Source organism: Tachyglossus aculeatus, chromosome 2 (assembly GCF_015852505.1).
Source record: "Tachyglossus aculeatus isolate mTacAcu1 chromosome 2, mTacAcu1.pri, whole genome shotgun sequence".
NCBI classification, from domain to species: domain Eukaryota; kingdom Metazoa; phylum Chordata; class Mammalia; order Monotremata; family Tachyglossidae; genus Tachyglossus; species Tachyglossus aculeatus.
The window spans coordinates 86,145,154-86,172,043 of NC_052067.1; the positions used below are offsets into that span (position 1 = coordinate 86,145,154).

General features: G+C 43.0%; 1 protein-coding gene across 1 annotated transcript in view; it reads right to left on the reverse strand.

Moving 5' to 3' along the window:
• Positions 1–5,808: 5,808 nt before the first annotated feature.
• ENPP3 (ectonucleotide pyrophosphatase/phosphodiesterase 3) overlaps positions 5,809–26,890 on the reverse strand; it is a 131,048-nt gene continuing 109,966 nt past the window's right edge. Inside the window, exons 22-26 of the mRNA XM_038769368.1 lie at positions 13,422–13,557; positions 11,136–11,213; positions 9,127–9,259; positions 8,167–8,323; positions 5,809–7,234 (exon numbers count right to left, since the gene is read on the reverse strand). Coding sequence (XP_038625296.1) covers positions 7,064–7,234; positions 8,167–8,323; positions 9,127–9,259; positions 11,136–11,213; positions 13,422–13,557 — 675 coding nt within the window. The 3' untranslated portion in view covers positions 5,809–7,063. The remainder of the gene's footprint in view (positions 7,235–8,166; positions 8,324–9,126; positions 9,260–11,135; positions 11,214–13,421; positions 13,558–26,890) is intronic.

The following is a 26,890-nucleotide window of genomic DNA, read 5'->3' on the forward strand; positions in this document are numbered from 1 at the left end:
CAAAACTGAGAAGGAGCCATCAGGGAAGTAGGAGAAGTAGATTAGTTGTGTCCACAAAAACTCAGTCTTCGAGGAGGAGGAAGTGGTATCAAAAGCAGCTGAGAAGTTGAAGAGGATCAGGCTGGGGTGTAACTCTTTGCCCTTGGCTTGACGGAAGTCACTGGTGAACTAGAGAGTTTTGGTGGTGAATGTTCAGAAGGCCAGCCTTCAGGTGGGTCAAAAAGAGAACTAGTGAAGAGGAAATTTAAACAGCTGGTGGATATGAACTGTTCAAGTAGTTTGAATAAGAATGAGAGCAGGGAAATGGGTGATAATTGGAAGGAGCTGTGGAAATGAGAGGGATTTTTTAGAATAGGGGAGAATTGAAAATGTTTGAATGCAGAGGGGAAGGGAAAGGAATGTGGACTTTCTGCTTAAAGTCCAATGGGAGGGACCAAAGGTTGAATTTTGCATTAATGAAAATAACATGACAATAGAGGTAAATAATAAATACAAGTGGATAAATCAGTAAGCATCAGTAAGTGGACAGATAACTGCATAAGGATGTTGAAGTTACTGAGTGGATGGAATGACCTGGAAGGTGGGGAGGTTAATCAGGGAATGCTTCCTGGAGGAGGCTGCTTTTTCAAAGGCCTAAAAACTCTACCCCTCCTTCCGCCTTGGTTTCTCTCCTTCTGTCACTCCTGTGCTCTACTGACAGAAAGCACACACTGAGGACACCAAAGAATAGACCTTGGGTACCTGAAATCCAAGCACCCCTGAGGTACAGGGAACAATCTCTTGCCTTATGTAGCATAATCAAGGATGAGAAGACCAGCCATGTAATGAAAAAATATCTTTCCCTGAATAACAAACAGATGTTTGCCCAATCCAAAGTCAGTGATTCCATTTTCTTATGGCTTAGTTCAAGCTCCACCCTCTCAGATTCCACATTTGTCTCAGTGCTCTATTCAGGAATCAGGTGTTTTTCAAGTAGTGGAAACTGTGTTCATTCATTCATTCATTCATTCCATCGCATTTATTGAGTACTTACTGTGTGCAGAGCACTGTACTAAGCGCTTGGGAAGTACAAGTTGGCAACACATAGAGACAGTCCCTACCCAACAGCGGGCTCACAGTCTAGAAGGGGGAGACAGACAACAAAACAAAACATATTAACAAAATAAAATAAATAGAATAGTAAATATGTACAAGTAAAATAGAGTAATAAATATGTACAAACTTATGTACAGGTGCTGTGGGGAGGGGAAGGAGGTAAGGCGGGGGGGATGGGGAGGGGGAGGAGGGGAAGAGGAAGGAGGGGGCACAGTCTGGGAATGGCAGTGTTCTCAGTAGCAGTGTTCACTCCCTGCAGTGATGGAAGGCAGGAAAGAATGGACAATTCTGCAGCTTCCTCTGACCCCAGATCATAGAAGGAGCGACTCAACCAATCATTTATTAGAAATCCAAAGTATCAATTGAATCAAACTATAAATTGTATTTACTGAGCACTTTCTATGTGCAGAGCACTGTACTAAGTACTTGGGTGAATACAGCCTAACAGAGTAGTTAGACACATTCCCTGCCCACAGTGACATGTGATCCTTCCAGGTTCTATTGAAAAATACTTCTTATAGGGATCATTGCAAGCTTATAGGTCAGAGCAGCACATTTCTATTGCTACAGGAGGGTTGGACCTTAGGAAGGTATTACTGATCCAGTTTACAGGTAGGTCCTTGGACTAGAAGATCTCTTCAGTTCTCCAAGCCCTTTGATTTTAAAGGTTAATGCAATCTATGATCAGATAATGCAATCTGATGCATAATTTACTAAAGAGCCAACAGTTGCTTTGAATTTCTTATCAGAGTTCAATTTCAGTTTGGAATTTTGAAGAGTTTTAAATGTTGTGATCTTTGGCTTTGGAATATAGAGGTTCCTTCTTGGAAGAGGCTCAGAGGTCATTCCAGCAACCAAGGAATAATGGTGTCTTTTGGGGAGGGTTGTTCAAACAGGAAGTTGGTTCTTCCTTTGGTCTCATTTAGGTTTTGCAAACAAACAGTTTCATTTTAGGTCCTGTTTTCATTCTCAAGCCCAACCTTCTCGAAGTAAGCATTTAACCAGTTAGTGGTGTTGGTGGTGATGAGGGGGTGGAGATGAGGGTAAAGGAAGGAAACAGACATTTTTGGCAAGAAAACTAAAATATAAAAGCACCTTGGGAACTATTTAACCACATGTCTTATCTTACTACTCAATCAATCAGTAGTATTTACTGAGCACTTACTGTCTACAAAGCACTTGGGAGAGTACAGTATAATAGGGTTGGTAGGTACAATCTCTGCCCTTAAGGAGTTTACAATCTTGGGGGGGAGACAGACATTAATTGAATTGCAGACAGGGAAAGTGGCAGTGACATGGGAGCCAGGTAGGGTGAGTGAAAACATGCTTAAAAGTGATATGTGACTTGGGTGGGGAGAGAATCAGAGAACTTACAGGGTACAGACCCAAGTTCATAGGTGACATTCAATCAGTGGTATTTAGTGAGCACTTACCATATGCAGAGTACTGTACTAAGCACTTAGAAGAGTACAATATAACAGAGTTGGTAGACACATCTCTGCCCACAAGGAGCTCATTGCCGAGAGTGGGAGACAGACATTAAAATAAATTACAGATATGTACATAAGTGCTGATATGTACACAGAAGGGAGGGTGAATAGTTGGGGAGATGAAGGGTTAGGGGAGACATCTTGGAGGAGGGATGATTTTACTATGGCTATGAACATGGAGAGGATTACGAAGAATATGATGGAGGAAGTAGTTCCAGAGAAGGGGGACACAAGCAAGTAGTTGATAGAAAGAAGGGATTGAGGTAGAGTAGGTTGGCATTGTAGGAGTGAAAGTCGTGGGCTGGGTTGTAGGGTGAGTTCAGTGAGATAAGGTAGGGAGGGGACAGCTGATTGAGTGCCTTAAAGCCAATGGTGAGATATTCCTATTTGATACAAAGATGGACCCCTCCTTAGCTGGGTGTTAACCTGCGAGAAAGAGGCACAGAGAGGGAAAGCCCTGGGCGACCTGTCTCCCCTTCACCCACACTCTCTTAAGGCCCAGAGACCCAACCCCCTGCCCAACCCTCTGCTCCCTACTTCTCCCCTCCCCAAGCCCACCCAGATCACCATCCTTGTTCTTTGAATGTAATTTTGTCTCTAGACTGCAAGCTCATTATGGGCAGTGTTTGTGACAGCTAATTTTGTTGTATTGTCCTCTCCCAAGAACTTAGTGCAGTGCTCTGCATGTAGTTAGTGCTCAATAATAATAATAATTATGATTATGGTATTTGTTATGTGCTGACTATGTGCCAGGCACCATACTAAGCACTGGGGTGCCTGGAAGCAAACTGGGTTGGATACAGTCCCTGTCCCACATGGGGCTCACAACCGCAATCCCCATTTTACAGGGCACTGAGGCCCAGAAAAGTGAAGCGACTTACGTAAGGTCACACAGCAAACAAATGGTGGAGCAGGGATTAGAACCCATGACCCTCTGACCCCGAGGCCCGTGCTCTAGCCACTATACCATGCTGCTTATGAATACAATTGATTGATTGATTGGATGGGCAGGTATTAGGGGATTTTGCAATGTGAGAAAAAACACGGACTGAATGCCTTTTAGAAAAATGATCCAGGAAACAGAGTGAACTGGGAATGGAATAGGTAGAGACTCGAGTCAGGGAAGTTGGCCAGGAGGCTTAATTCAGTAGTCAAGGTGTGATACGATAAGTGATTTGACCAGCATAGCAGCAGTTTGGATGGAGAGGAAAGGGTGTTGGATTCCAGAGATGATACATAGGAAGAACTGACAGGATTTGTTGATGGACTGAATACGTGGATTGAATGAAAGAAAAGAGTTGAGAAAAATATGAAGGCCTAGCCTAACCCACTAGGCTGGACAAATTCTGGAAATGATATACTGAGCAGAGCTCCCAGGAATAGAATCTATGGGGAATTTATTACAACTGTGGGTTTTCACTAGTGGGTGGGATTGAGGGCAGCCCCGGGGGTTGTCAACCCTAAACTCCACCCAGAACCCCTGGAGTCACTTGAGGAGTGCCTGGACCCTGGTCAGACTCAGCTGGGCCCAAAAGCCCTTCAGATTTCTTGCTCTTCTTCTGCAGATTTGGAGGCATCCGACTCACTGCTCCCCAAGTCCCTGCCCCCCTGTTGCTGCCTCCACTCTGTGGATGAAGCCCAAGCACCTCCCAAAACATGTAGAGGTCTTCGGGGACTAGCCCACTACATCCTCCTGGGGCTGGCTACAGGAAATCCAGGGACAAAGCTCTCCCGTTTGTGGCTCCCCAGGTCATGTGTTTCCCTGAGCTCCTGGAGCCTCTGCTCCAGCTTCCAGTGTAGGTAGATGCCAAGATCTGGGCTCTCTAGAGTGTTTAATAGATTCTTAACAAGGTAACACCCTAAACAACTCCAGTTTAAACCACCTTTCCCTGGATTCAATATCGTTCCCCTCCAGGACCCTCTTTGTACTTCCCTGTCAGCATTCTGGGGTTTGCATTCTTCTCCTCCCCAGGGGCAGGAGCTTCAACCCTCCCAAATCCTGGCTGCTATATTATAAACCTCTCCAACCCCTCCCTGTGCTCTGTGCCCACCCAGGGTCCACAGCATGATCTCTCCCCCATGTCCCATTCTCCCAGACCACAGCTCATTTACCCTTGCTTCAAGATGGCCAAGGGAATCCCTCTTCATTCATTCAATCATAGTTATTGAGCACTCACTGTGTGCAGAACACTGTACACTTGGGAAGTACAATTCAGCAACAGAGACAATCCCTGCCCACAATGGGCTCACAGTCTAGAAGGGGGGAGACAGACATCAAAACAAGTCAACAGACATCAGTAGCATCATTATAAGTAAAAAGAATTATATATACACATCATTAATAAAAATAAATAGAACTATAATTCCCACCCAACCTGGCACTTCCACTTTGGTTTACACTTCAGAGACGGGCACTCTTTTCTTCCTCCTCCTTTTCCTAAGTGTGGGGGCCAGTGGAACCCTTAGAGAAATGCAAAATATGCAGCTTTATCCAAAAACCCCTGGGAAATGCCTCAATGTCCATAAGGTTAATCCAACTTGTTCCCAACCTACCCACTAAGTCTCCAATCCACCTCTCACCCCAAGATTATCCACAGCTATTTTCCACTGTGAAGGTGCCTACACAGTCTTACCAGATAAAATGATTAAAATAAAACAAAAACCCCAAAAGTCAATTCAAGCTTACATACAAATTTATTTCTTCAAAAGAGATAAGATAAAGTTCATATTCCACAGAAATTATTCAAGTTAATTCGACCCATCTTCACCTGTAAGAAGCAAATTTCATAAATGGCATTTTTCAATGCCTTTTCCACAGAATGAAAGGTAAGAATGAGTGCATCACCTGAGACAGTACAATTTAATCAATTTCAGAATCAGAAAACATATCTAGCATTAAATACAAAATGCTGTGACCTCCCTGGCAGTAGGAATCTGCATTTTAGAAAATCATCATTGGACTTCCTATATTTGCTAGGCAATGATCCCAAGAGGGAATGAATGAAAATTTCAGTATTCCAGGAAAACTTAGCCATTAATAGAAATATCAAGCATGGAGTTTCCTAGCTTGCACTGAGAAATAGGTGTTTAATAATACTATTACTACTAATTTAACTGTGCACTCAGATGAATCAAAGCCTATTGATTCATTCAGTTGCATTTATTTAGCACTTACTGTGTGCAGAGTGCTGTACTAAGCATTTAGAAAGTACAATTCAGCAACAGAGACAATCCCTGCCCACAAAGGGCTCACGGTCTAGGAGGGGGGAGACAGACATCAAAACAAATAGACAGGCATCAGAACTGCCAGTTACTGGTATCACTATTACCACCCAGCTGGTGCAATGAACTACATTAAGCATTTGGGAAATACAAAATAAAGTGTCCTGTTCCCTGCCAATAAGGGCTTTACAATCTTGCGTTATATGGACAGCAGTTATATTCTAATTAGGTCATGGACATCTAATTGATTTTTTTCTTTTAATCCAGAAAATTTGGTTAGTGGTAGCCAAAATTTATTATCTTCATAACACAGACATTTTTCTCTAAGTTTTGGAACTGTACCCATAGCTCCAGGGATAGAGTTAATTGCAAATATTTTCCAAGACAATCTAGTTTAAATCCGAGATTGATAATGAACACCTAACCCTACACTTTAATCCATTCTGAATCATTTTGGGTTGAATGTGGCACAGTCAAAGACATAATGAAAGTTCGTATCAATGTCTTTATCCTAGACTCTCAAAACTGTAAATTTGACATTGATTCATAATCATTTTGGCATGGCAGTACAAAAATCAGAAGTAATGTGCGGTCCAACTTCACGTCACGAAAATTGGGAACATCATGGGAACATCATGAAAGATATGCTATCAGTGGCTTAAGATCACCTGAGAATCTTGTGTAGTCTTATCTCTCCCATTCTTTAAGGCTTTTGCTACATTAATCGACAACAACAACAAAAAAATGCATTTCCAGGGGCATTCTTGGTGGTGGATTTAAATGTACTTAGGATGGCTAAAATTCCAATAAAAATAGTGTCATTTTAGGCTTCCCCTTTAACTATTTGATGAATCCACTACCCAGACTAAAGTGTTTTTATCCCCCACAGAAATGTGTCGTCAGAGCTCAAAGTGGTATGAGGGAAGGAATGTCATCAGCTGGCAGATGTCATCTGATAGGATAGAGTAACCAGAGCTGATTATTTGAGCAACATTTTGGGACAGGTTTTCTCGTTCTGGGGAAAAACCAGCGACCCATTCATATGATCTCATAGTGGAAATCATTCCTCCCACTCCCTGATGGTATGGCTGCATCCTCAGGTAGAAAAAGAAGTAGAAGAGTTTGTGGAGAACAAAGAGTTGAGAAAGACTCATCTGGGTTTTCCACATTGGAGAATATTATCAGCGTTCTTTCCAGAGGGATCCTTCAGCAAAGATAGCCCATCGGCCACATTTTCCCATGTGATTTTTACCTGTTCAAATTATAGTTTCAAAAGTGGGCAGAAATGTCTTGAGCTTCAAGACCTCAGGGACTGGCCATTTGCTCTCCTGATAAAAGTCAAGCCCGGTAAGCAACTCCACATCTCGGGCACGTGCAGCGTGAGCCTCAACTCTTTCCTCAACCCACTCAGACTCTGATTTGTTTCCCTGTTACCGAGAGACAAAAGGAAAGTTTGCATGTGATTTGATTTCCATTCTCAACATAGAATTATTCTCATCTCTTGATTATACACTCGTTGTAAGCAGGGAATCTATCTACTGAACTCTGTAGTATTGCCCTCTACCAAGCACTTAGTACAGTGCTCTGCACACCATAACTAAATGCATATTACTGATTGATTTCCCTGTCTATCACCATCAATCACGTGCTCATACCCTTTCTCCTGACTGAACTCCCTCCCTCTTCACATCTGGCAGATCACAACTCTCATTCAACCCTATTTATTGAGCACTTACTGTGCGCAAAGCACTGTACTAAGTGCTTGGGAGAGTACAATGTAACATCAGATACTTTCCCTGCCCACAACAAGCTCACTCTCCCCGACTTCATAACTCTTCTAGAGTTGCATCTCAACCAAGAGGTCTTAATTGTGGCATTTGTTAAACTCTTACTGTGTGCCAAGCACTGTGCTAAGTGCTGGGATAGAAAGAAGTTAACCAGGTTGGACATAGTCCCTGTCTCACATAGGATTCACAGACTAGGTAGGAGGGAGAATAGGTACTGAATCCCCGTTTTACAGATGAGGAAATGTAGGCACAGAAAGCTCAAGTGACTTACCCAAGGTCACGAAACACACCACTGGAGGAGCTGGGATTAGAACCCAGTTCCTGTGACTCCCAGGGTCATTCTCCTGTGCTGATTAACTCTGTTCCTTAATTCCCTAACAACAATCTAGTCAAAACACATAGCAAAACCATACGTTATGGCAGAATTGAGTGCCCTGAGTGTATGGTAAAGTACAACAGTAACCAAACACAGATTCCCTGCCCTCAATAAGTAGCACTCTCACAGCACCCCCAGAATTGAGACTATGACTTATGAGGGGCTTCTGGGTGGGTAACGCCTAACGTATACTTACAGCACAGCTCTCGATATTGTCTGGACGGTGTGGGAGGATGAAAGGCAGAGTATCCAGAGAGCCTGAGCAGTTCAGTGGAGTGTTGGTCCTGTCCTTACAGCTCGTCAGCAACACAAAGTAGTGAGTTGGTATGGGAACTATAGTAGTGGCTGCATGCCTACGGAAAGACATCGGTGAGATGAAAGTTGAATATTCAGGAGGATTTTTTTTTTTTTTTGGTAAGGATTTTATTTTTAATTCTTCCTCCCAGTTCTCAAAGTAGATAAGATTGGAGCTAGATTTAATCAGATCATATTTGGGAATATTCAGAACTTTGTGTTGATATGAAGGAGGTATTCAGGAATCATGGTGACATCAAAAGTTGTCCCAAGCACAACACTCCTGATCTAGGCAATATATTCACAACAGAACTTTAGAACTCCGGCATGATAATAATAATGATGATGATGATAATAGTAATGGAATTTAAGCAGTTACTATGTGCCAAGGACTGTACAATGCACTGTGGTAGATCCAAGATAATCAGATAACAAATGGGGCTTGCGGTCCCATAATAAGGTCCTAATTTTATTGAGCACTTTTATTTATCCAAAGTATTTCCCTTTCCAACACCCCTGTTAGGGAGCAACAGGTATTATTATCCCCATTTTCTACTTGAGAAAACTGAGGCACAGTTAAGGACCTCTCCGGAAATTATCCAGAAGGTCACTGACAGAGTTGGAATTAGAATCATGGGCTTTTTTTTTTAATTGTACTTTGTTAAGTGCTTACTATGTGCCAAGCACTGTACTAAGTGCCCGGGTAGACACTAAGCATCCTTTATTTTAAAAAACAATGTCTTAGTTTCTCATTATTTGACTTTTAAAACTGTGGGGGATTATCTTGTAGATTTCATCTGAATTTGGTGCCATTTTAATTACTTAAATGAAAAATCTCAGTTTTCTTATTCTATAACTTTACTTCATAATTTCATCTAGAGTGTCAAAGTGGCCATCGTAGTTGTAATCGAATATTGGTCCACTGATCACATTCACTCCATTTCTTTCTGAAGCGTATTTTATAAGCAGAGTCCGATGAAAGTAGTTCCAGATTTCTGAAAGAAAAGAAAAGCTGGTCATGAGAAAAGTTGGTCATGACACATTTCCACTTTCACAACATGCAAAAGCAAGCTTTATTTTCTACAAGAGAAAGTGCACAAAAGCTTCAATAAACTACTGACATTACATTTATTCAATTCATTCAGAAATATGCCTATAACAGTTTGCATTTCTACTACATAGTTTACAGTTATTTCTCTAGTACAGGGATTGGCAGCTGTGCATGCCCAGCTCCTAGGGAATTATATATCAGATTATATATTATAAATTACTTATTTATTCATATTAATGTCTGCCTGCCCCTCCTTCCGGTCATTATGGGCCAGAAACGTATCTGTTAATCCTGTTGTACTGTCCTCTCCCAAGCATTTAGTACAGTGATCAGCATATAGTAAGTGCTAAATATCACTGATTGATTGATTAGGAGTACTTCAAAGTACTGGAGGGAAACACCATTATGGCAAAAAATCAGGACAGTTTACTGACCTTCCATTATGGCAGAAAACCAAGACAGTTAATCAGACTTTCAGGGGTCCAGTGAGAAGCAGGAGTTACAGAGCAGAAGCTGATAAAAAAATCTGTAAATAATTTTTGTCAATCTGTCTCCCTGTTCGTTTGTGAGTTCCTCAAAAGAGGAGAACGTGTGTTGATGCTGGTGGTTGAGCTGTGAAGGTGCGGAGGAGGCGGGGTCAATGGAGTCTCTTATATCAGACCCCTAGCAGACCTTGAGAGCGTCATCTCTCATCATCTACTCTCACAGCTTCCTTTCAAGCCACCAGCGAAGCTCCCTCCCTCAAACCTTCGTACTAAGACTTTATTCCCTGTCTGCCCTGTATCATACTCAGCCCCCAGTGGATCCTGATTCCCATGGCTCTAGGCACTCTGTTCCCCAGAACTCATGACTGCTAGTCCTGTGGATAGGATAGGAATTCCATAGGATTTCCAATTACAAAAATTCTGTGGAAAAAGATAGAAACTGCAGGCAGTGGGAGAGGAGGTGGGGAGAGGTGAGCAGTCTGGATTTAATGTCAAGGGCTTAGTACAGTGCTCTGCACCTAGTAAGCGCACAATACAATTGAATGAATCGCTGAAATCTGAGAGGGCCACTGGGCAGGGGGAAGGCAGGGAATGGAGTCAGGACTAAAGGATTCGTTTCAGCACCTTTTTGCTTGTCTTTCAGGAAAGTGAGGAGGGGTCGTAGGGGAGATAGGTTCTTTCTTCCCCTTACAAGCCTGGTGGAATTTCAATATCTTTTGCAGAAGCGACTAAGAGCAAAGTCCAACACAAACTTCAAACAAATGGGAGGAAAAGCCGAGAAGATTGTCCAGCCCCTGCCCAAGGGCCAGAGGCTTTTGTTAGGCAAGGACAACCAGAATCCTGTCCCACCCTGCCTCCTCCCCGACCACACCTCCTTCTTTACTAAGAATGCTAAAATGGAGCATTTTTATAGAGTTGAGAAAGAGAATAATCACTTTGTAAAGCCTTCTCTAAAATGATCAGTCTTGGGGTATTCACCAAATATGAGGCTCTCTGACTAATTACCCTTGTGGTACCCTCTCTGCGGCATTGGGATAACTCAGCTCTAATGAGACTTTCTGGACATTTTTGAGTGTGGGGTGTAGTTGCAATGGAGCTTGGGAGAGAGGCCTAGAAGAGAAGGAAGGATGCATGAGGAAGCCTACATGTGAGAAGAGAGGTGACTTCTTCCTTTCTGGGTAAAGTCACCCAAAGCTGTATCACACGTGCTTCTGCAGCTTTCCAACAGTCCTTCCCTCACCCAAGCTTCACTCATTCTGGTATTTAGCTTCAGGAAATGAACTCGGGTTAACAGTTAGCCGATGAGAACATAATAATCAGAATACTTGTACTCACTCCTGAACTGTTCGTGCATGGGGATGAAATTGCTGGTAATTAAAGCATCATACTGACTCTCGGCAGTTTCATTTAAGGCTAAAATAGAGAGAGAGAGAGAAGCATTCAGATTTTCCCCATTTCACACCAAACTTTTGAGATTTTTCTCAATGGGCCTCGGATCCACTTTACAACCTGCTTTCCTCTGGTGTTCTGATTAGAAGCCAGGTAAACCAGTTTGTCACCTGAAGGGCTTGGTTCCCTTGAACTTTGGACTCATGCCTGATCCCAGGATACACCAGGACAGAGTCTTTCCCTTAAGGCTATAGAGATCCAGCTGCAGCTGAAACAGCCATTTGATTATGTTTCCAACTTTCATTGGTACAGTCTTCCCTTTCCCAGCAGATATAAGCAGCCACCCTCAGCAGACATAAAAATAAGGAATCAGTTATTGGAGGAAATTGTGCAGACAAAAAATATTCATAGGATCAAGAAGTGTTTGGATTCACCCTTAGATAGAAGGTTCACAGGGGAGAGACCAATTGCCTATAAATTTATCCAACCCCTTGTGAAGCAGTGTGGCTTAGTGGATAGAGCACAAGCCTGGGAGTCAGAAGGTTCTAATGCAGGCTCCGCCACTAGTCTGCTCTGTGACCTTGGGGAAGCCACTCCACTTCTCTGTGCCTCAATTCCTTTATCTGCAAAGTGGGGATTACGATGGTAAGCCCTATTTGGGACGTGGATTGTGTCCAACCTGATTAGCTTGTATGTTTCCCAGCACTTTGTACAGTGTCTGGCACAAAATGGGCACTTAAATACCATTTAAAAAAACCTCTCCTTGCTTCTATGAATACTTTTTGCCTGTGTTGTTTCCAAGAGAAACAAATCCCAAATACTTGCTCCCTACCTGGCTGATGAAACCACCACTTCATTCCCTGATAAAACCGGCCAAAACAAAACAGTTCTATTCCACCAAGTGATACAGTTCAGACATTTTACGGTATGTGCTCCTTTGCCTCATTGTTATTGCTCCTTGTTTTCCTCTCTTACATGTCCCTGAATGCCCGTTCTGGATCGCGGCGTCCACTGGGAGTCCTGAAATACCACAAACGTGTCTGCCTGCTGACACTATGTCTGGCATTGTCAGAATCTAAAACTACTGGAAATCTCCCCTGGAAGGGAGTTTAGAGGAGATTTCTATCTGAAAAGAATGGAAATATTAGTTACAGAGGAGCATGTTGGTTTTTCCCAGAGTGAGAGATATAAAGGGTTGATCCAAACTTTTTCTATGGTATTGTTAAGTGCTTGAAATGGGTCAAGAAATGTACCAAGTGCTGAGGTAGATGCAAGCTGATAGGTTTGGACACAGTCCCTGTCCCACATATAATAATAATAATAATAATAATAATAATAATAATAATAATAATGGCATTTGTTAAGTGCTTACTATGTGCCAAGCACTGTTCTAAGTGCTGGGGGGATACAGGGTAATCAGGTTGTCCCACATGGGGCTCACAGTCAATCCCCATTTTCCAGATGAGGGATCTGAGGCACAGAGAAGTTAAGTGACTTGCCCAAAGTCACACAGCTGACAAGTGGCAGTCGGGATTAGAATCCATGACCTCTGACTCCCAAGCCCGTGCTCTTTCCTCTGAGCCATGCTGCTTCTCCAAGGCAATCAGGTTGTCCCACACGGAGCTCACAGTCTTAATCCCCATTTTACAGATGAAGAAACTGAGGCACAGAGAAGTGACTTGCCCAAGGTCATACAGCCGACAAATGGCAGAGCCAGGATTAGAACTCAGGTCCTTCTGACTTCCAGACTCGTGCTATCCATTAGACCACATCGCTTCTCTTTTTGGGGAGGTGGTTGTCTGTCTGCCTTCCTCCCCTGTCACCCAAGCTCCTGAGCTGGTGGCTGAGATGCAGGCTTGGACTCCTGCTTCATTCTGCAAGGGTTAGCTGCTCTCTGTGATCAGGCCCCAGTTGGGAAAGAACAGGGGGAATGTTTTTCTAGAAGCCTCCGGTCCCCTCCAAAACATCTTCTGTTTCAAAAATAAACTTCGACCTGCCAAACTCCCTCCACATCTGGGCGAGATTACAGTCAGCTTGCTGAAAAATGTAGCTGTCTTCATCCCATCTGTTGTGCTGCATCTGGCCCACGCTCTGCCACTGGAAGTCTCCTCCCTAGCAGCAGCCTGCTGACCCCAAGTAGGTTGTTGTGAGGCAGCGAATATGTTTAAACCCCAGCCCTCATCCCGCTGATGAAGGCTTTCTAGCTCCGGCTCTAAAAGGAGTCATACTAACTGGGAGGAAAGAGGAAGTCGTGGGTGATATTCTGTGCCATCTCATAGAAGGAACACTTTTGGCTCTGAGCAGCAGGGATCCTAACATCAGCCCGCAGACAGTCTGTCATGCTGGGAGGAAGAGGCGATGTGTCTCCCTGTTGAGCGGAAAGAGAGAGAGAGAGAAAAAAAATTACGCCCACGTTTGAGGCTAACCTTCTGCCCTGTATGGTTTGTGAGACTTCCTAGGATGGTTTTCAGTGAACCTTTTCCTATTTTCATAGTGAATCAGATCTCCACAAGCAGCGGAAACTGATGTTTGCTGCATGTTCCCGAGGTCCCTTTCCCTCCTGGTTTGGGACCCTGATGGAGTTTGCCCTAAGCCCCAAGGTGTTGGAGAAGCAGCACAATGTAGATTGTAGAGGAGCTGGGAAGGTGAGAGGGAGGTGCTTTCCTTGGCCACGGGATTCCGGGGATGAGTCTACCCACCTGCCACAGGATAGTTTAGGCAAGCACTACAGATGGCAAATTAGTGGCTGGAGGAACTGATTTTTCCCAGCCGAACCAAGGGTCTTGTGATGTTTGATTTCCAGGCTCACACCCAGTTGTCAAACCCCGTGGGAACAGGTGTGGTATGACAACTCAATAATGTTGGACTCAGTCTGGAGCCAAACAGTATGAACTCTGGTTTGGTGGGGGTGAGGCTCTGTAAAACCCTCCATCATCCATTAATCTTTTTCCTGGGCTTTTGCTCCCCTACTCAGTCTGCTGACATTTATTGAGCACACTCCCTTAAAACCACAGGTAGCCAGAACTCTATTTCCGTGTGCATCTATGGAAAAGGAACACAAGTTAGGGGAATGATTCACCTATGGCACTGCATATCATTAATAATAATAATAATTGTGGTATTTGTTAAGCGCTTACTTGGCGCCAGACACCATACTAAGCTCTGGAGTGAATACAAGCAAATTGGGTTGGACACAGTCCCTGTCCTGCATATGTCTCACACTCTTAATCCCCATTTTACAGATGAGGTAACTGAGGTCCAGAGAAATTAAGTGACTTGCTCAAGGCCACACAGCAGACAAGTGGCAGAGCTGGGATGCAAACTCATTGGCCCATGCTCTATCCATGACACTATGCTGCTTCTCAAGAGATCTCTACAACTGTTGCAGCAGAGTGGAGAATTACAGACCAGGGACATAACGGAGATTGGGTCTGAGAAGGCCCTCAGGAAGCCAAGTCACCTTGCCACCATAGTGCCTAGGGTAAGAGCCAGATTCAGTATGGTTTAGTGGAAAGACCACAGGCCTGGGAGCCAGAAGACGTGGGTTCTAATCCTGACAGTTCTCTGCTGCGTGACCTGAGGCAAGTCGCTTCACTTCTCTGTGCCTCAGTTACCTCATCTGTAAAATGAGGATTAAGATTGCTAGCCCCAAAAGGGGCAGGGACAGTGTCCAACCTGATAATCTCATATCTACCCCAGCATTTAGTAGAGTACCTGGAACATTATAAGCATTTATTTAAGTGCTTATATTTATATAAAAAAGAAAGAGTGTGAGGCAGCCACCTCAGAATGCCCTGTCAAGAAGGTGTGTTTGTTGCCGGGAGAGAGGGCAGGTGGGCAAAGGGATGGTGATGGTGGTTGAAAACCTGATAGTGCCAAACTCAGAAGTGGTGACTGCATGAGTGGGGGCTTGGGAGGGAAAAATCAATGGCTCTAGAGCAAAGGGAGCAAGAATGGGTGGATGAGGGAGTTCCCTTGGAGAAATGCTTCAAATTTGGGGAATTCAGTCAATCAATCAATCAGTCGTATTTATTGAGCGCTTACTGTGTGCAGAGCACTGTACTAAGTGCTTGGGAAGTACAAGTTGGCAACATATAAAGACAGTCCCTACCCAACAGTGGGCTCACAGTCTAAAAGACTCAGTCAATTTCTATATTATATTATTACACATGCCTGGTGTAATGCGTAATGTCTAATGCAGTGACATCCATCATAAAGGACGTGAGGGGATGCCAAATGTTTCCCCAGTTCAGAGTGGCCAAATGTTTAAAGCTGCCCTGTCCATGAAAACCTAGAACGAAGCAATAGCCCATCCTTGTTTTAGCATGATAATCGTTGTGGCATTTGTTAATTGTTTACTTTGTGCTAAATACTGGGGTAGATACAATGCAATCAGACCAGACACAATCCCTGACCAAACTGCAGCTACCTGTCTGAGGGGAAGTGAAAATCATTATGTAATCCTATTTTACAGATGAGGACACTGAGACATGGAGAAGTTAAGTGACTTGCCCAAAGTAACAGGGCAATCAAGTGGCAGAGCTGGAATTGGAACCCAGATCCTCTGACTCAGAAGCCTGTGCTGTTTCCACTCGACCTCTTGTGATCATCTATTTCCATCCCCATCAGTCACATGGTCAGGCAACAACAGCCTGAAGAAGCATGGGCAGGATCTTTGATTTGGATTGTGAGCCCGCTGTTGGGTAGGGACCGTCTCTATATGTTGCCAACTTGTACTTCCCAAGTGCTTAGTACAGTGCTCTGCACACAGTAAGTGCTCAATAAATACGATTGAATGAATGAATGAATTTGGATTGTGCAGAGGTCCACATTTCCACTAATGGACACAACTCGAGCCCTTTTATGTACAAAAAAGGACAGGGATAGCAGGTAAACATTAGATTGGAGCATCTGACCGCATCTCATAATTCAGTGATGCCTTGGAAAGAGCATATTAGTATGGATCATCAAAGACTGTTAAGCCAAATGTATGTTTCTTGGCCCCTGGAAAAGGGTTGTCCCTTCTTCAAAGCCTTCCTATGATCCACCTCTTCCAGGAAGTCTTCCTCAATTAATTTACACTATTTCAATCTCATCAGCCCAATAGCCACCAGTAGCCCTTCTGTGTAAATATATATATATATATATATATATATATATATATATATATATATATATTATATGTGTATGGTATTTGTTAAGCACTTACTATGTGTCAGTCCCTGTACTAAGTGTTGGGATGAATACAAGTAAATCGGTTTGGACACAGTCCCTATCCCCATTTTACAGATGTGGTAACTGAGGCACAGAGAAGTAAAGTGACTTGACCAAGGTCACAGCAGGTGACTTGACCAAGGTCACTGCAGGCATGTGGCAGAGTTGGGATTAGAACCCTTAACTTTCTTACTTCTAGGCTCGTGCTCTATCCACAACACCAATATATATTATGTATGTATATGTGTATATACACAAATATTTGGATATTTGTATACCCAAATACAATCCACAGCACTTGTACACATATGAGCCCCCTTTTCCTCTCCTCATCCCCATCCCCATCGCCCTACCTCCTTCCCCTCCCCATAGCACCTGTATATATGTTTACACAGATTTATTACGCTGTTTATTTTACTTGTACATATTTATTATTCTATTGTGTTAATGATGTGCATCTAGCTTTATTTCTATTTATTCTGATGACTTGACACCTGTCCACATGTTTTGTCTTGTCTGTCTCCCCCTTCTAGACTGTGAGCCCGTTGTTGGGTAGGGACCGTCTCTATATGTTGCCAACTTGTGCTTCCCAAGCGTTTAGTACAGTGCTCTGCACACAGTAAGCGCTCAATAAATATGGTTGAATGACTGAATCTCCATACACTAATTAGTTTTTCCTTCATTCACATATTCATCTTTACATATTCTTTCTTTGGGAAACAGCATAGCCTAGTGGAAAGAGTATGGGCCTGGGAATCAGAGGACCTGGGTTCTAATTCCAGCTTTGCCACTTGTCTGCTGTAAGGCCTTAGGCAAGGCACAAGTTACCTCTGCTTCAGTTTCCTTATCTATAAAATGGGGATTCAGTTTTCGTTTCCCCTCCTATTTAGACTGTGAGCCTCATGTGGGCCAGGAACTGTCTAACTTGATTATCTCCTATCTCCCCTAGAACTTAGACCAGCACTTGGCACATAGTAAGCACTTAAGTACCGTAATTAGTGCTGACAGTATCCTCTCTCACTACCATTATTTGTAACTAATTTATGGCTTTATATTGCAAACTCCTTAAAGGGAGGAATCATGTCTTATCCTTCTGTTGTTCTCTCTCAAGGACTAAATTCAGTACTCTTGACAATAAAAACTGTTGATTCAAACAATCAAAGAAGCAATGTGGCCTAGTGGAAAAAGTGTGGGAAAGGGAGTCAGAGGATCTGCGTTCTAATCCTGGCTCCTCCTCCTTTTCTGCTATGTGACCCTGGGCAAGTCACTTAACTTCTCTGTGCCTCAGTTACCTCATCTGTAAAGTGGGGATTAATACTGTGAGCCTTAATCCAACCTGACTATCTTGCATCTACCCCAGCACTTGGTGCAGTGCCTGGTATTTAGTAACTGCTTAACAAATACCATAAAAAAATAACAAACAAAAAAATCAACCAATTAATCTATGGTATTAATTGAGGGCTTACTCTGTGCAAGGATTCCCCTTTACCACATCTGGCTATCCTTTAATTCTCTGAGATGTGCTCTCATCATCTGTTTGCTGGAGGAGCAATGGAAGCTTTCTTGCCAAGAACCAGAAGGAAAATGTTAGTAAAATCAAAAATAGAAACCTGGTGTCAGCTCCTAGTACACCACTGGGATCCAATATATATTTGTTATGTTATTGTTAGCAACTCTAAACTTTGCTATTTCTTTCTGGAAGTCTCAGGTTTAAGGGATTTTCTCTAAAGAAAACGTCCACAGTTTGAAATCACTCATAAACAGCGGCAGGACGGCACCACACATACAAAAGCAAAGCCACAGTTCCTGGTCTCTAGAAGCTTATACTCTACCGGCGAGGGAGAAAATTAGGAGGTTCTCTTTGGCCTTATTTTCTTCCTTTCAAAGTCAGAACTGTAGGATGGCACGGTCAAAATTGTATGACTTCACAGAAGCAGTTGGCTACGGAAACATTTCCGTTGGGCAAAATATTTACTCTTCCACTTTCCTTTCAAACTGGCATAAACATCAATAGCCGAGGGGGGTTCCAGCTAGACAGGAGTCTGCAAATTTTCCCTCTAGATCAAGCAAGCCATTTTCACGGCCCAGCCTCTTAAGGGAGGAAAGTCTGGGTTGAGGCAGTGACTGGCTTGCAGGGCCTTTCTCCACAAGTCGTCAATGATCAAAGCAGAGAGAGGGAGATTTCCTGGCTCTGCTGACTCTCCCAGATGTCACGGAGTTGGGAGAGGAGAGAGAAACTCCTGCTCAGCCCCTGCAGCCCCAAGCTACAGGGCCCTAGTGAATCTTCTGCAATAAGTCATTCTAAGACACCGCTGGAAGGCCGGACAAGCACATAATGATAAAAATGCTTTTTATCCTTAGTCATATGCTGGAAAAAAAAAACTCCTGAGGAACTGAACAGAGAATAAAAGGATTTTGGGATTAATACTGACCTACAGGATACATATATGGAATCTGAAACCCATCCCTGCTGTAAACCTACCAGGTGTCACTGCTACATGAAAGAGACTCATCTGCTCACCTGCCTGGCTGGAATCCAGGACTAAAAACACACCTAAAAAATAACCAGTTTCTGTGAATATCTTTACCTCCTCTTCCTGTCCTTTGAGTTTCAGTGTTTTAATATATACATATCCCCTTGTTTGTTGCCATAAAGACTTGCTTCTTTGGAAACTCTTCTGCACAGATGTTAAGATTTTTGGCCTCCTTGATAGCTCTTTTCATTTTAAAATGTATTTAATAAGTACTTTACTATATGCCAGGTACTGTACTAAGAACGAGGGTAGATACAAGCTTATCAGGATGCTCAGAGAAGCAGCATGGCTCAGTGGAAAGAGCCCGGGCTTTGGAGTCACAGGTTACGGTTTCAAATCTCAGCTCCGCCAATTGTCAGCTGTGTGACTTTGGGCAACTCACTTAACTTCTCTGTGCCTCAGTTACCTCATCTGTAAAATGGATATTAAGACTGTGAGCCCCCCGTGGGATAACCTGATCACCTTGTAACCTCCCCAGCGCTTAGAACAGTTCTTTGCGCATAGTAAGTGCTTAATAAATGTCATTATTATTATTATTATTATATAGTCCATATCTCACATGAGGGGTTGAGTCAATCCCCATTTTACAGATGAGGTATCTGAGGCACAGAGAAGTTAAGAGGCGGTGCTGGGATTAGAACACGGGTCCTACAACTCCCAAGCCTGTGCTCTTTCCACTAGGCCATGCTGGTCTTCACCTTCCCACCATTTTCCTGGGGTGACCCTCAAAGCTCAACTTGCCTCACTTTTTACACCACCTATTGAGACACTCAATGTTTCCGCCAGCTTCTGTGTCTTTGTGGTTAGCTCCTAAAATTACTCTCTCCAACTCTGACCTCTCACTTGTGATTCAGCTTTTACTTCCTCCTGCCCCAGCAACATCCCTAATTATATGCTTCCAGGATACCTCATCTTTATTTATCAAATATCAAACACCTCATCCTATCTCAAACCCAATTTTCATTCCCAATCAATGTCAAACCTACCAGCCTCCTCCCTGTTCCCTGTAACCTAGAGACAAGTACAGTGCTTTGCACACAGTAAGGGCTCAATAAATATGATTGAATGAATCTTTCATTCACTCCCAAATTAATGTTACCAAGTCTTTCAGGTTTCTGCCTCAGGAATATTTGTGAGTCCTCTTCTTCACTCCTGTAGCTGCAAGCCTTTATCTTGACTTGGCTAGATTAATGTAAACACCTCCTTGGAAAGTCCCCTGATTACATTAACACTCTCTTCTAAGGCCTAAAGGATAAATACCCATATTATCCTAAAGCTCTTGGCAGGGTAGATGGCTAAAAGGAAGAGTTATTTTCACCTTAAACCTGCCTCCTGGCATAGGGGATAAAGCAGGAGCATGGGAGTCAGAAGGTCATGGGTTCTAAACCCAGCTCCACCACTTCTCTGCTGTGTGACCTTGGATGAGTCACTTCACTTCTCTGCGCTTCAATTATCTCATTGGTAAAATGGGGATTGAGACTGAGAGTCCCACATGGGACAGGGACTGTGTTCAACTTGATTCATTTGTATCCACCCCAGAGCTTAGTTTAGTGTCTGGCAAATAGTAAACACTTAAAAAAAATGAGTTGAGGGGTGACCATATATCCCTACCAGCCGATCACTGCTAATCATCCCACTCAGACAACGCTAATTCTTTTTATATACATATATGCGTATGGATGGCTCAGATCTGGGACTTCTTTTTTTCCAGTAGGCAGAGGATGCTGTTAACATATCCCTGCTGTAGGTATATTCATTCTCATTGTTCCTGAAACTTCTCTTTCTGACTATATTTGCATTTTCATGTGGTCTGCCTTAAGAATATTTGTTAAGCACTTATGTGCCATGGTCTATATTAAGCCCTGGAAGAGAGACAAGCTAATCAGGTTGGACATAGCTACTAAGCACTGAGGGAGATACAAGCTAATCAGGTTGGATACAGTCCCTGTCCCACATGGGGCTCACAGTTTTAATCCCCATTTTACAGATGAGATGTCTGAGGCACAGAGAAGTGAAATGATTTGCCCAAGGTCAAACAGCAGACAAGTGGAAAAGTCAGGAATGGGAATCTAGGCCCTTCTGAATTTCGGGCCCATGGGTATTTGAATGCTTACTATCCACTAGGCAATGGATGGAGGTTAAGCTCCTTGAGACAAAGTTCCTCTGTAATACTGTTTGGCACCTGATTAGAGAGCCCTGCACAGAATGGCCCCTCAATAAATGCTAATAATGGTGACCATTATGACAATTCTAGACTGCTATTTTTCTGAGTTGATTTCTGAATGATTTCCAGTTCTTCCGGCCCTACTATTTCCTAGGGAAAGTGATTCATTCTTTCATGAAAAGGAAAAGCTATTTCTTCTTACTGCAAAAATGTCACCGCAATAGTTCACGTTTTGCTCACCCTGATTACCTAAGTTTGTGAGAGTCTCTGATCTAGGTACAGTGATCTGGGCTGAAATCTATCCAGATTAGCTTGAATTTCACAAGAGACTGGAGCCATACTAAAAGGATATTACTGCCTTTACAACCATAAGGGCACACAAAAGGAAAAATTTTGCTTGTACACTGCGAAAAAGCATTTTGTTTTCCAATGAAATCTGACAGTTCCTGATTCAAAATGGTTTCTGTTGTTTTCAAAGAAAGATCCTAGATGTCCCTCCTTCCTGTGCTTACCAATAGTAAATCTCTTCCCCACCAAATATAAAAAGCCCCATATTTAAGATTCTGCCTTCCACAAAACCAGATGTAACCTTAATGGCCCAGAGAAGCTGTTGTTGACCACTTCACCCAGTGGTTTTTCTGGGACAATACCAATCAGAAGCATATTAAACTCACAAAATCTCCTGGAGAGACTCTGTGAACTCGTCCGAAAGCCAAGCCAACAGAACACATGCTCCAAATTGCTCCCATTAAAAATCTGATTTTCAAACACAGGGCTGATTTACAACAGTCTTTTGCTAAACTCGGAGCATCCTTGTATGTAATTTTCTTGAACCACAACATATGAGCAGAGCAATTTCTGAATTGCAAAACTCAAAATTACTAGGATTCTGTTCTGTCCCATGGACATTCAAGCAAGACCCCAGAGAATGAGCAAAGGCCTGGAATTCGGGGAATACAGCTAGCGCTGAGGGACTTGCTGTCGATCTCTAGATTTGTAAACTCCTTGTGAGTAGGGAATGTGTCTACAAACTCTATTATTTTGTACTCTCCCAAGTGCTTAGTACAGTGCTCTGCACACAGTAAGCGCTCCATAAATATGATTGATTGATTGATCTGGTCACCTATCATCTTTGTGTGAAGAAGCAGCATGTCCTAATGAAGACAGCACAGGTCTGGGAATGAGAGGATCTGGGTTTAATCCCAGCTCCACCACTTACCTGCTGTGTGACCTGGGGTAAGTCACTTAACTTCTCTATGCCTCAGTTTCCTCATCTGCCAAATCGAGATTTGATACCTCTTCTCCCTCCTACTTAGACTGTGAGCCCTTCACGGGCTTTGGAGTCAGAGGTTATGGGTTCAAATCCCGACTCTGCCAATTGTCATCTGTGTGACTTTGGGCAAGTCACTTAACTTCTCTGTGCCTCAGTTACCTCATTTGTAAAATGGGGATTAAGACTTTGAGTCCCCCGTGGGACAACTTGATCACCTTGTAACCTCCCCAGTGCTTAGAACAGTGCTTTGCAGATAGTAAGCACTTAATAAATGCCATTATTATTATTATTATTTACAGGACCTGATTTTCTTGTATCTACCCCAGATCTTAAGACAGTGTTTGGCACATAGTAAGCACTTAAATACCACAATATTATGATTATTATATTAGACGTTGCAGTCCTTAGAACCCCTGCCAAATGAAGTAGTGATTATTACTAAAACTTGGATAATAAATAGCATGTGCCACACTCTATCAAGTCCTGCAAATTGCTGGGCTTTGCCTTTAAGTGGCTAAAACTGTGCTACCTGCAACAGAGTTGGCTAGCAGGGTGTTAGCCAGGATTTTAGAGTTTCCACTGTTAAAAACCATATTACTCAGATTCGAGTGAGTAGAGTATCTGTCCACACTGGTCAAGGAAGCTATGTCAACATTCTGCCACCAGTATCCATGATTAAGTAGTTGTCAGTAGCAGGATCTGGTTTCTGGTTCAGACAAAACTTTAATTAGTGGTAGGGGAAAATGTTTGTTTTTCCTCTACGAATCTGGACTGGGGCTAGGGGAGTGGAAAGCCAGATACAACCAATTCCTTCTTCTCCATAAAAGGACCCGGATGGAACCCCAGTGATGCACTCTGAGCAAGAACAGTCCCGACCACAGAACAGCCTTTGGAATCAGCCTCTGGGGTGTGAAAAATAAGGCTTTGTACATTTTCTTACTAAACTCAGCTCCTATTTTGCCTTATATGGGGCCTGTGCTGATATTGATTTTGAATTTTTATGTTATAGAGTGATGGTGAAGGGAGTTTTTTGTAGTAAATTCATTCATTCAATCATATTTGAGTGCTTACTGTGTGCAGAGCACTGTACTAAGTGCTTGGGAAGTACACATCAACAACATATTAATGTCTTTTATTTCTTCAGTCAGCTCCATCACATATGAACTCATTCACACTCTCCTCTTAACACTCATGTAAATACGTCTGCTCAATTTTACCACTTTAGCTATAAATATTTTTTTTAGTTGTTTCATTCATTCATTGTCATATTTCCCAATAGAGTGTAAGCTCCATGTGGGCAGAGAAGGTTCTGGGTGCTGAATACTTGCTACTACTTACTATTATTATGGTTCTTATTATTATGGTATTTGTTAAGCACAGGCGTGAAAAATAAGGCTTTTCACATTTCCCTACTAAACTCAGCTACTGATTATGTTGTTGAACCTTTCATTCAAGAGTACGAAGTGGGCTTTTTGGATCAATGGAAGAATTCCATGACATGTGTGATCTTGCAGTTCATGGGCTGAACTGGATCTCAATAAAGTCCTGGCACTAGTAGAGATGCTGCATGGTATAGTGGATAGAGCACAGATCTGGAGTCAGAAGGTCATGGGTTCTAATCCCAGCTCCGCCACTTGTGTGCTTTGTGACCTTGGGCAAGTCACTTTACTTCTCTGGGCTTCTGTTACCTCATCTGTAAAATGGGGATTGAGACTGTGAGCCTCATGTGGGACAGGGACTGGGTCCAACCCAATTTGCTTGTGTCCACCCCAGCGTTTAGTACAGTGCCTGATGCATAGACAGTGCTTAACAAATACCATAATAATAAGAACCATAATAATAGTAAGTAGTAGCAATTATTCAGCACCCAGAACCTTCTCTGCCCACATGGAGCTTACACTCTATTGGGAAATAGGACAATGAATGAATGAAACTAAAAAAGTATTTATAGCTAAAGTGGTAAAATAAGTAAATTGAGCAGACATATTTGCCTAAGCGTTAAGAGTGTAAATGAATTCATAGGTGATGGAGCTGACTGAAGAAATGAAAGACGCATTAATATGTTGCTGACTTGTACTTCCCAAGTGCTTAGTACAGTGCTCTGCACACAGTAAGCAAATACAACTGAATGAACGAATTTATTACAAAGCACTCCCTTCACCACTCTATAACATAAAAATTCAAAATCAATATCAGCACAGGCCCAAAATCACATCCAAGTGTATTTATTATCATTATTAGTATATTATAGGCATTACTTTGTACCAGGCATGGTGCTAAACAGTGCGGTAGATACAAGATGAAGCATTAATGTAATCATTCCGCTGCTCATGGCTGAGGCCTAGTTGGTTGGCAGAAATCCATCACTGACTTTACCATCCTCACTACAACTCATGTCCGCTGGCTTAGCTGACTCCTCTGCTTCCTTCTCTAGTTCAGGTATGTGTCAGGATTTTTCAAACTTTACCAAGATCCAGTGCAATTATTGGGTCTGGATGATGATCTTTTCTCCACACATCCAGTCTCCTCTAAATCCTACTTTGTTTCTTTACCATTCATTCATTCAATCGTATTTATTGAGTGCTTACTGTGTGCAGAGCACTGTACTAAGCGCTTGGAAAGTACAGTTCAGCAATAGAGGCAATCCCTACCCACACCAGGCTTACCAGGTCTCCCAAGTCTGACTCTTTCCTTCCATTCCACAGTCTTTTCTGAACTCCCCACCGCTGGATTCCCCATCTTCAGTCTGAACGCCCATACTCAGTTGTCGAAGTTTCCTTATCCATTTAATTTGACCAAGCTAGCTCTTCTCTGGGACCTAGTGATGAATTCCCCCTGAACTAGATATCACATTTAAGAGCACGGGCTTGGAAGTCAGAGGTCATGGGTTTGAATCCCGGCTCTGCCAATTGTCAGCTGTGTGACTTTGGGCAAGCCACTTAACTTCTCTGTGCCTCAGTCACCTCATCTGTAAAATGGGGATTAAGACTGTGAGCCCCACGAGGGACAGCCTGATCACCTTGTATCCTCCCCAGAGCTTAGAACAGTGCTTTGCACATACTAAGCACTTAACAAATGCCATCATTATTATTTAATCAATCAATTGCATTTTCTGAGCGCTTAGAGAAGCAATGTGGCTCAGTGAAAAGAGTGTGGGCTTGGGAGTCAGAAGTCATGGGTTTGAATCCCAGCTCTGCCAATTGTCAGCTGTGTGACTTTGGGCAAGCCACTTAACTTCTCTGTGCCTCAGTCACCTCATCTGTAAAATGGGGATTAAGACTGTGAGCCCCACATGGGACAACCTATCACCTTGTATCCTCCCCAGAGCTTAGAACAGTGCTTTGCACATAGTAAGCACTTAAATGCCATCATTATTATTTAATTAATGAATTGTATTTTCTGAGCGCTTACTGAATCCAGAGCACTGTACTAGGTGTTTGGGAGTGTACAATATAACAGAGGTGATAGACATATTCCTTGACCACAGAGAGCTTCGAGTCTAGATGGGAGAGACATACATTGATACGCATAAATAAAATATGAATATGTTTAGAAGTCCTGTGGGGCTGAGAGGGGTGAATAAAGGGTGCATATACAAGTGCAAAGGTTGACACAGAAGGGAATGGGAGAAGAGGAAATGAGGGCCTAGTTAGGAAAGGCCTCTGAGGGAGATACGGCTTTGAAGGTGGGGAGAGTAGTCATCAGATATAAATGGTGAGGGCATTCCAGGCCAGGGGACCCAAGCAAGATATGGGAGAGAAGCCAGTGGCAAGAGTGACAAGACTGAGGAACAATGAGTGGGTCAGGGTTAGACAAATGAAGCCTGCAGGTTGGGTTGTAGTAGAAAAGCAAAGAGGTAAGGTAGGAGGGGGCAAGGTGATTGTGTGTTTTAAAGCTGATGGTAAGGAGTTCCTGTTTGATGTAGAGGTGGATGGGCCACTGCTGGAGATCCTTAAGACCTGGGGAAAAATGGACTGAATAGTTTTGTAGAAAAATGATCTAGGCAGCAGAGTGGAGTATGGGCTAGAGTGGGGAGAGACAATAAGCAGGGAAGTCAGCAAAGAGACAGGCTAGAATAAGTGCTTGGATTAAAGAAAATATATACATGGCATTTGTTAAGCGCTTACTATGTGCAAAGTACTGTTCTAAGCACTGGGGAGGATACAAGGTGATCAGGTTGTCCCAAGTGGGGAATCCCCATTTTACAGATGAGGTAACTTAGACGCAGAGAAGTTAAGTGATTTGCCCAAGTCACACAGCTGAAAAGCGGCAGAGCCGGTATTTGAACCCATGACCTCTGATTCCCAAGCCCGTGCTCTTTCCACTGAACCACGCTGTAACGTGGTAGCAGTTTGGATGAAGAGGTTAGGGTAGGTTTTAGCAATGTCATGAAGATAGATTTGTAGGTGTAGATTCAAGAGCTTCACTCTGTGCTTCAAAGATTCCCAAAACTAACTCACTTCCCCGTACTTCCGTACTCCCCAGCCCACTCCTTGCCACTCCCCTTTGGGAAATT